General features: G+C 43.0%; 5 protein-coding genes across 5 annotated transcripts; 2 read left to right on the top strand and 3 right to left on the bottom strand.

Moving 5' to 3' along the window:
• Positions 1–400, bottom strand: Bfra_010373 (putative ser thr protein phosphatase superfamily protein; the record flags this gene model as incomplete). Its single annotated transcript, XM_037340706.1, has 2 exons — positions 1–200; positions 257–400. Coding segments are annotated over 2 exons (344 nt in total), but the record flags the coding sequence as incomplete, so codon positions are not given.
• A 793-nt stretch (positions 401–1,193) lies between these two features.
• On the bottom strand, positions 1,194–2,946 carry Bfra_010374 (putative phd finger containing protein phf1 protein; the record flags this gene model as incomplete). The annotated part of the gene is made up of 3 exons (XM_037340707.1): positions 1,194–1,805; positions 1,862–2,828; positions 2,915–2,946. 3 exons carry the CDS (start codon positions 2,944–2,946, stop codon positions 1,194–1,196), a joined length of 1,611 nt encoding a protein of 536 aa, XP_037186350.1.
• A 211-nt stretch (positions 2,947–3,157) lies between these two features.
• On the bottom strand, positions 3,158–6,599 carry Bfra_010375 (putative atp-dependent rrna helicase rrp3 protein; the record flags this gene model as incomplete). Its single annotated transcript, XM_037340708.1, is given in 9 exon segments — positions 3,158–3,199; positions 3,258–3,754; positions 3,804–4,308; positions 4,365–4,491; positions 4,539–4,570; positions 4,620–4,765; positions 5,098–6,358; positions 6,406–6,514; positions 6,526–6,599. 9 exon segments carry the CDS (start codon positions 6,597–6,599, stop codon positions 3,158–3,160), a joined length of 2,793 nt encoding a protein of 930 aa, XP_037186351.1.
• Positions 6,600–6,873: 274 nt separating this feature from the next.
• Bfra_010376 (putative ribosome biogenesis protein ssf1 protein) lies at positions 6,874–8,276 on the top strand (the record flags this gene model as incomplete). Its single annotated transcript, XM_037340709.1, has 2 exons — positions 6,874–7,311; positions 7,365–8,276. The coding sequence occupies 2 exons, from the start codon at positions 6,874–6,876 to the stop codon at positions 8,274–8,276; spliced, it is 1,350 nt and encodes a 449-aa protein (XP_037186352.1).
• Positions 8,277–9,546: 1,270 nt separating this feature from the next.
• Bfra_010377 (uncharacterized protein) lies at positions 9,547–10,146 on the top strand (the record flags this gene model as incomplete). Its single annotated transcript, XM_037340710.1, has 1 exon — positions 9,547–10,146. The coding sequence occupies one exon, from the start codon at positions 9,547–9,549 to the stop codon at positions 10,144–10,146; it is 600 nt and encodes a 199-aa protein (XP_037186353.1).
• Between the last annotated feature and the right edge of the window lie 32 nt (positions 10,147–10,178).

Here is a 10,178-nt window from a genome sequence, read left to right on the forward strand (position 1 = left end):
TTCCCGAGAACTAGGAAAACTTTTTCGAATTGCGCGGTTTGCTTTGCAAGAAATGCTAGGTAGCCCTCATAATCAATAAGACGCCCAATATCTCCCGCCAAAATGAGATAGGGTGCCACAGGTGCGATCGAAAATGTGTAATATTGTGAGCACACTTCCAGATGTAGATCAGACAGAATCTGGAAATTTGGGGCAGACTGCTGTTTGGTAAAGAGAAATCGGATTTTATTGACGACGGAAGGTTGTACCATCATACTTCCACCGCTTGAACGGGCAAATCATCCACAGGAGCTTCTGCTTGAGCATTGAAGCAGTAAGCTTGGGGGCAGGATGGGTAATAAACGGCTAGATGGACAGGGAAGTTGTACGCATTGGCTTCTGGTGGTAATTGAGATTTCATGCTTACTAATCACAAAACATCATGAACCAGCGATTCAAACTTCTCATCATATCTTTTTTCTTACACAAGTAGTATATTTTGAAGTATCTGGCTTTCTATTTTCCTCCCCTTTGCTGTCCGAACTGAAATTTCCATTCAACCCCATCCGCCTCCCATCCCCTCCTCATCCTTGTCCACCGTCCCGAGTTAGCTGAGTCACTATCGGAGCATCGTATTTCATTTCTACATGCTCGAAATGTGAATATTAAGTGTGTCAAAAGCATTCGCTATGACCTGTTAGAACGAGTGAATTCAGCTGAAGATCATGTCGACATCTTCTGCTCCATTACTAACTTGTAGCAACACATCCTATCATGAAAAGAAGACACCAGAAGCATCGATATGGATGCAGAGAACAATGACTTGCATTCATTTAACATAGATCAGCCCATGAAGATTATATCACCAAGTATAAATAGCCTGTCCCAAATACTGGCCTAAACCTAATCCTCAAAGCATCTAAGCCATCATCGTTCGAAGCGATCTCTCTTTATTGCCCAAATACATAATGACGAATGCATATATATACATTGCTAGCAATACCCAATCAGGACTATATTGTACATGCATTTTCGACGCGAGCAATAAATGTAGCACAAGCAGCTACTGACCAAGCCAGCTCAGGAGATACATATCTATCCATAGGAGCTGTTCCCGCAAGGCTTATGGATCCTCAGGAAAACCTGCTGTTAACTCCTGTCTTCTTCATTATACTTTTCAACTTCGTTCTTTATCAATTATACGCAATCCTTCTTCATATAACCCCAGAATCCCTTTCTCCAGGATCATCATAGACTGTATGACTAAAAGCCTCGTAATCATCATTATCAACCAACCACTCTATATCCTCATCATCCGGGCCTAATTTGCTCATAAGCCCTGTTCCAGCTTTTGGATATGGTGGACTATTTGGGGTGGACTCTCTGCTTTCCTGAGACACTTCCTGTCCATTGCCCATCCCATTTGTATTTCCATTTGATTCCATGTTTGATGAGGCCTGTGGAGGAAGTGTTGGTGGAGCGGAAGAAGCATGAGTGAAAGCTGGAGCCGGAGGGAATGACGAGGTAAACATTGGCGAAGGAGTGATGTTAGAGGCTGTGGAATTGGGGGCTACTTTGCGAATAAAGTTCATTGGTGCGTTGGGGTTTGATTCTGCACGAGAGAAAAGACCCGCTGTGGAGGTGGCGGAGGGAGGAAATGGTTGTGTGATGTGATTGGTTGTGGAGCGAGATGAATTCTGTGATTGGCGGGGTTGAAGGGGCGGAGTATTGGCGGGGAATATAGGCATATCTGGGTGCAGAATAGAGGCTTTAATGAGAAGCTCTACTAGCTGGGGATGAGGCAGTAAGGCTAGGTATGTCCTTCTCTGCAAAGATTGTTAGCTAGTACACTTAGAGTATGAAAGCAATGTAAAATAAATACCTGGTCGAGTGTTTTGCCGGCCCAGCTAACACCGTCAGTCTTAGACGGTGCCGGTTTAATACCCCTCTTTCTTGCGCAATCATTACAATACCACGGTGCCTGTTCATCCTTCACTTCTTCTTCTGAAACTATAGGGTCATGGCACATTTGATGCCACCCTAAATTACACCCATCGCAAAAGACTATCATATTGTTCTGAGGACTATTGCCCCTACCGCATCTCTTGCATAATGCTTGTTCTTGATTTTGGGTTCGTTTATTTGTTGACGCAGACGATCGTTTCCGCGAGCTCGTCTCAGGCAAGGTAGGTACGAATTGAGTCGGCTTCACTATTTGTCTTCCGCTTTGTGTAATTTTTGGCATTTCCACCGCACTGCTCGAATCGTCCGAGTCTGAATCTCCGCCTAGACCACTCAAAGCTTCAGATTCGTCCGCACTCTCACTATCATCCTTGAGTCTTTTGCGCTTTTGTCCTGTCTTGAGTCCTTTTCGCTTCTTTTTGGTTCCTGCACTATTGGATGATACAGTCGGAGTCTCAATTTTGGGAGTTCTAGGTGTGACATTGGACTTGGGCGTCGACTTTTTGCTAGTTTGATATCTTGGTGGTGGTGTAGTTATTTCCATATTCTGCGTAGTTTTCATCCCCGACATGACGTTCCTACGCATTTCTTCATAGCCCGGTGGTGTCCCTGTAATGCCAATACTGGATAGCCCGCCAGATAATCCTGCTCTCATACGTTGAAGAATCATTTCGGTCGCGGCAGAGAATTGAGGGACATATTTAGGAGGCGACGATTCGCCCATGGTTGTATCATTTGATCCATTTGCAGAAGCTGGAGCATTATTTGGCGCGTCCATGTCTGTCGTGGTTGCTTGATATTCAGTAGAGGCAATGATATTTGCGCCGGCGAGAATCAACAAAGCTACCGTGCCGCAGCAAGCGTGATGAATATCTAGAATTAATGAGCTAGTTTGAAAGAGTATAGTATTGATTGACCGAAGTCAATTGACTAATTGAAGGCCGTGATATTATTAATGGTAAGGGCCAAAAACAATTGATGTACTGGACGTGTCAGCACGCGCATTGATAGATCCCAGCAAAATATAATTATGACGGAGCTTATGAACATACAGCTTCAGCCTGTCGAAGAGTGTAGGAGTTGATGCTCTAGGAAGTACTTGTAGATGTCGTTATGAGAGAGTACAAAAAGTGGTCTGGTGATGAATAAACTGGCAATCACATGTTTAATAATCATGTGATGAGATAAAATCACATTGGACTCCGTACAAATTAGCCTAATGCCTTGCGTGTTGAAGAGCAACAAGACCCAACGACATCTGTAGAGGCCAATTATAGCATTCGAATGTCCAAGATATCTATTTAATTCTATTTTACAGCTCCTTCGGCCTTCAATGCTTCAATATCAGATTCATCCATCCCTAAGATATCTCTAAGAATCTCATCTGTATGTTGTCCTAGCATAGGAGGTACTGTTCGTATACTTGGCTTGCTCTCACTGTATTTTACAGGAGTGTTGACCATCTTAATTGGACCACAATATTCGTGATCCATCTCTTTTACCATATCCCTTGCTAACACGTGCTCATGATTCAATGTTCCTTGGACATCATTGATAGCTGCATAAGGTAGCCCGGATCCCTCAAAAATATCCAGCCATTCTTTGGTAGTTTTGTCTTGAGTGATTTTCTCTATAGAGCTGTCTAAGTCTGCTCGATGAGCAACTCTTGCTGTGTTAACGACAAATCGTGGGTCCTCTTTCCACTCTGGGCGTCCAAGCCCATTGCATAGAAGTCCAAATAATCTATCATTTCCTCCACCGAACAAGATGTCACCATCTTTTGTTTTGTACGAACGATATGGTACGATAGATGCTAGCACTGTTATTAGGTAAAGTTCTCAACAAGAACTGGAGTCACTTACGATGAGCAGTCCCCCATCTCCCTTCATCCTTCTTCCCACTTATCAAGCACGAACTTGCCAGATTCGATAACGTGGCAACTTGACAATCTGATAGAGCAACATCAATGTGCTGTCCCCGTCCTGTTCTTCCTCTTGCCAGTAAAGCAGCCATAATACTGTTACTAGTATACAAGCCAGTCGTCAAATCCGTTACGGCAACCCCCACTTTCACGGGAGGTCCGTCCCTACTTCCAGTGATGTGCATCAATCCCATCTCAGCTTCAACCATAACATCATATCCGGCTCGGTTTCGATATGGACCAGTTTGACCATAGCCGGTGATAGAAGCGTATATCAATCGCGGATTTATTTCTCGCAGTGTTTCGTAGTCCATCCCATATTTCTTTAGTGAACCTGGTAGATAGTTCTCAACGAGAATATCACTCTCTGCAGCGAGTTTATGGAGGATTTTGACTGCCGATGGATGTTTAAACGACAATCCGAGGGACTTTTTGTTCCGGTTAACCTGGTAATTGGTGAGCAGTGAAACTTGCGGTGTATTGGAATATGAGGTCAAGCTACAGCAAAAAAGTATGCACTTTCTCCGGGCCCTTCCTTTCCTGATCCATCCAAGTATTTCGCATAAGGAGGTCCCCAGTGTCTAGTATCATCACCTTTCGTCGGATGCTCGACTTTTATTACTTCTGCACTAGATTCATGAGTTTAGATAATGACATAAGGGATAGCAAATCATACCCAAGATCTCCTAATATTTGTGTGCAGTATGGCTGTTAATGGTCAGGAAAGCCTTATGTAACTTTTAATTTTTGGACTTACACCTGCAAGCACTCGAGTCATATCCAATACTTTGTACCCTTTCAGAGGCAGTGTCATATCATTTGTCGAAGCATCTGCCAATCCTCTGCGCCTGGTGTGCCCAATCATTGGATTGAAGCCATTGGAACGCCATAACACACGGGAAGCTCTAAGGAGCGACCGTGAACAAAGCGAAGTGGTCATAATAACAATCAATGTACAATGGAGGATGATCAGAGCTTAATTCTGAGTGATGTTTACTGTTGTTTTGCCCCGCTACCCCAGATTTTTGGCGCATCTCGGCTCGGCGAACGCAATCACCGAGATGTACGCTCACGGAAACTTCACAATCTCGAGATATTGTAGGGCAAAGCAATATGCATGAACAATGGATGGCAAATACTTCAAAAGGCAGTCAAGAAATATAAAATACAGTGAATATTATATTAAGTATTGGACCTTTTATTTCCCCAGAATCACGTATATGTGCACCTCTAACCTTCTTCTCTATCCATTTCATCACGACCTCTTTTAGCACCATTCGCAGGTCTTCTTCCTTTCAATACTGCCCCCTTCTTACCTCTATCTTCGTGTAAATTCTTCATCTCATTCCTAGCATGTCTTTGAGCTTCTTCTACCCTAGGTTTGAAGACCATAACTTCATCCTTCACCGTCGGGTATTCGTCCTGCTTCTTTCCTAATGCTGCCTCGATACGCATCCAAATCTCCACATCGTATTGAGTCACAAAACTAATTGCGTGTCCGGATTTTCCTGCACGAGCAGTACGTCCAACTCTATGAATGTATGTTTTACTGTCCTGTGGCATGTCGTAGTTCAACACAACATCAACTGAGGGGATATCCAAACCACGAGCAGCGACATCTGTTGCGACAAGAATTTCTCTTGAACCTGCACGGAACTTATTTAAAGCACCCAAGCGAGAAGATTGTGAAAGTTGTCCATGTAGGGGAATGGCTCCGAACCCAAGGGTACGTAACAAGATTGCTATTCTCTGCGTCTCGTTGACTGTCCGTGTAAAAATGATGGCGGATTGACCTGCAAACTCGTTCAAAAGATAGATTAAGTACGTATCCTTGTGAACTAATGGTATGAAAATGTAATTTTGAATAAGAGTCGAGACAGTCTGATATTTGTTGCTGCTGATGCTTACTCGTAATGGGTCCTTCAAACTTGCTCGTTGAAGACTTTCGACTTTAGAACTGATAGTTGCGGAAAAGAGATATGTTCGTCGCTCTCGGGGTAAAACTTTCAGGATTTTATCGAGAATAGGTCCGAAATCTAGGTCGAGTAGTCGATCGGCTTCGTCCATAACCAAGTACTTGAGAGACCGTAATGAAAAGCCCTTTGTATTTTCTAGATGATCGAGAAGACGACCAGGAGTGGCAACTATAATGTGAGGTTTTTTACCCAAAGCGATGGATTGCGGTACCATGTCCATTCCTCCAACTATGACAGCACATTTTACTCTTATCACAGACCCAAGAGCCTCGAATTGTTGGGAAATTTGATATGCAAGTTCGCGAGTCGGTGCTAATACTAATCCAAAGAGGGGTTGTGGTTTATCGAGTAGAGCTTGAAGAATTGGTAAAGCAAATGCGGCAGTTTTTCCACTACCAGTTTCTGCCAGACCGATCAAATCTCTCCCTTGAAGTGCGAGTGGTATAGATTCCCTTTGAATGGGAGTTGGGGCCTTGTATCCTAAAGTGTCGCATGCTTCGCATAATGAGTCGACGATGCCCTGGAATTGTGAGTAAGAGATATAGCGATAGACAAGTAATTACGCACCAAATCTTTAAAAGACTTTGGGGCCTCATCCTCCTCAACTTCCTCATTCTCTTCGATAACTCTGTTATCTTCAGTATCCTCAATTGGCTCTGGGAAGGTGTGGGGGAGTCTTTTTTCGACTCTTTTGTCTTCTTCGATTTCACATCCTCCAAAGATGGATTTTTATCGGTCTTTCTCCGCTTCACGGAAGACATGATTGTTATCTCGTCCGACTGAATACTAATACGTAGAAGTGTATTGAACCAAGGCCTTCAATTAATAGGATTCTCAATGTTGGCGCAATCCTTTCGACGGTATTTATAGACTGAGTGTGAAGAGCTAGGGAAGATAAGAAGGCTAGAGAAAATAATTTTTAACGGCTTATCGGATCCGCTTATCTGATTGGCCGCGCAAAAAAGTTTCTACCTTTAAGAAAATGTTAGGAGAAAGTCCTAAAGAAATAACATCATACAATTCAGAACAACAAAAATGGCGAGAAGACGTACTAAGAAGCGCACCCATGTTGGTGCTAATAACCCAGCTGGAGCAAAGGGAACTCCTGCTTCTCAAGCTTCACGATCCCCAAAAAGCATGGTAATTCGAGCTGGTGCAGGAGAAGTCGGACCAAGTGTTAGTCAATTGGTGAGGGATGTTAGACGGATGATGGAACCAGATACGGCCTCAAGATTGAAGGAGAGAAGAGCAAACAAACTGAGAGATTATCTCACAATGGCAGGTCCTTTGGGTGTCAGTCATCTCATGTTGTTCTCGAGATCAGAGGCTGGGAATACAAACATGCGACTTGCTCTTACACCAAGAGGTCCAACATTACATTTCAATGTGGAGAAATACTCTCTATGTAAAGATGTGAGGAAGGCATTGAAGCATCCTAAAGGTGGTGGAAAAGAATATACAACACCTCCATTGGTACGTTTACAGTCTCTTGTATTGGTCAACTGGGTTGTAACTGACCAAATCAGCTTGTGATGAATAATTTCATATCTCCTGCGTCAGAATCGAGTTCCGAGAATAAGATACCCAAACACCTCGAATCGCTCACAACCACCATTTTCCAATCTCTTTTCCCACCGATCTCTCCTAATGTCACACCTTTAACATCCATTCGCAGAGTTATGCTTCTCAATCGAGAGCCGACTAAAGGTGAAGATGATGGCACATACACCATTAACCTTCGTCATTACGCAATCACAACCAAACGTATTGGTCTCTCGAAGCCATTGCGAAGATTGAACGCTGCCGAACAATATCTACATTCAAAAAATCCAAGAAAGGGAATACCAAACCTCGGAAAATTGGAAGATATTGCCGATTACATGATTGGAGAAGACGGGGCTGGATATATGACAGATAATACAAGTGGAAGTGAGGTTGACACCGACGCAGAGGTTGAAGTGGTTGAGACGCGCACTCGTAAGATTCTCAACAAGCGCCAAAAGGAAAAGACCCGTGATGGACAAGTCAAGGGTGCCAGGAGCGGTGCTGAAAAACGGGCTATCAAATTAGTGGAACTAGGACCAAGGATGAAGCTAAGAATGACAAAGGTCGAGGAAGGCGTATGTGACGGAAAAATTATGTGGCACGAATACATTCATAAATCTAAGGAAGAAGTCAAAGAAATGGACAAGGTCTGGGAGAAGAGAAGACAAGAAAAGGCAGTCCGTAAGAAGATTCAGAAGGAGAATGTCGAGAGAAAAAAGAAGGCCAAGGCTGGTAACAAGAAAGGTGGCGACGAGGACGAAGATGATGACGAAATGGACGTCGATGAGTGGGATAGTGAAGGTCTAGAAGGGGATGGAGAAATGGAGCTAAATGAGGAGATGGAAGAAAAGGGAGAATGGGAAGATGAAGAAGAGGAAATTGCTGCCGGTTGAGTATGGGTCGTACTCACACATTGTCAATACCTTGATGTATAAATTTTTCTGGCGCATTCAAAGGTTCCATGGTTATTCTGTCAATATGATATCTAATTTAAATCATGTCCTCCAATATCTTGACTGCCCTTTGACTAACAGGCCGTCCAATGGGCAAATAGCAGACGTCTCCGTTCTATAATTTTGATTGTTATACACAGAAACATGGCTCTTTCTTCTTCTTCTGCCCGACAAGTTATGTGTGTTAGAAAATCGAAGGCTCTTACGAGTCTCAAAACGTAATCTTGGCAAGTTGTCTGGGTCCGATATACACGGTTTCGGCGCTTGTTAACAGTGTCTCTTACATGACTATGAATTGTCTCGAGTCACATGCGGTCATAGTCACAAATATAAGATGAGTGCCATTTTAGCCAAGGAATACGATCTCATCCAATTGATATAAATTGTATGGTGAAAACATGGTTACCAACAGAAGCCCATCTAATCGACCAAATCCCTAATTGCCTACCGACACTACATACAACATTCTAAACAAATTGAGAGTTTCGATCCATAGAAGAACAACACTTTGACGTAAGACACAATGACAGCACTTCGTAACCTCATTTTATCTCTTTCCCTGAAGGATAGGGGCAACTCGGCTAATTAATAATCTACTCGTAGGAGCCAATGAGATACTATATCAACTTCATACTCAACTATCTACTACTTACTCTGCATGTCTATATTCTTCATATGTTATTTGGATTTTTTCTGAACCATATCGTCTAGTTCTGATTGCAGCCAGGATAGGATTTCTAATAAAACAAGTCCAACACTAAAGTAAAAGACATTCGTATGGTATTATCTCTGAAGACTACTGTTATGTATAGATGTCAGGCTACATTATTCGCTCTAACTCATGATGATAAGAATAAACTTCCTTTGTTATGCTATTTAAATGTTCAATAATTTCAAAGGTTTTCTTGAAAAATGTTGACTTTGAACCTGTTTGATAAAAAGTGCTTTAATTCCTTTGCCCTCTTCACCGTCTACATTCTCTCTACTTTCCAAAATCTAAGATTCTTTAGTCTCTATGTTCTTTTCACTTGTTGTGTTCTATTCGTTCTCTGTATACCTATTTTCTTTGTCTGCGTTCTTTCTGTCTTTTATGTTCTCTTTGCCCTTTGTACTACCCTCCATCAAAATATATAGAAACACTGTCCTCACCCCAAATTGAATACCAAAATACCATATCCTTCGTTCCACTTACGATCCCAGAGCAGTAAGCATGCTTCCCGCTACCAACACCAAAGCCCACACAGAACGCGATGTCATCGCCCAAGACATCGCAAGCGAGGCCGAAAAGGTCGGTTTTCACCGCTGGAAACCCGTAACCGCATATCCCGGTCCCTACACCCTTTACCGTTCTTCCTCTCCAAACTACGTTTCCCCACCAGGAGACCCTTCCCAATTTATCGACGCAAAGGGTATTGCATTCTTGCACAAACACAATATCGGCCACGTGATCTGTCTCAATGGCGACGAACCGAGTTGTCTCAAGATTGAAGCCGAATTGACCAATGCCAATCCGCGAATCATCTACACACATCTTCCTGTGGCAGATTACACTCCACCGTCTCTGGATCAGATGGAAATGGCCTATCAAGAGTATTTGAATGCAAAAGTACCTACACTCATTCATTGTGGATATGGGCATGGGAGAACAGGAACAATGATTACGGCATTGCAGTATAAGATTGAGAAGGCAAAAGGAAAGACGCCGGATTTTAAGGATATAGATTATGCTAAGAACCAAGTCGAGAAGACTTATTACGGGAGGTCCACGGGACAGTACGAAATGTTGAATTTGCTGCAAGGGAAGAAGTGAATTCGTTCAGGTGGAGAGCATGCTGGCGCTCA

The sequence above is a fragment of the Botrytis fragariae genome, assembly GCF_013461495.1.
Source record: "Botrytis fragariae strain BVB16 chromosome Unknown tig00000797, whole genome shotgun sequence".
NCBI lineage: Eukaryota > Fungi > Ascomycota > Leotiomycetes > Helotiales > Sclerotiniaceae > Botrytis > Botrytis fragariae.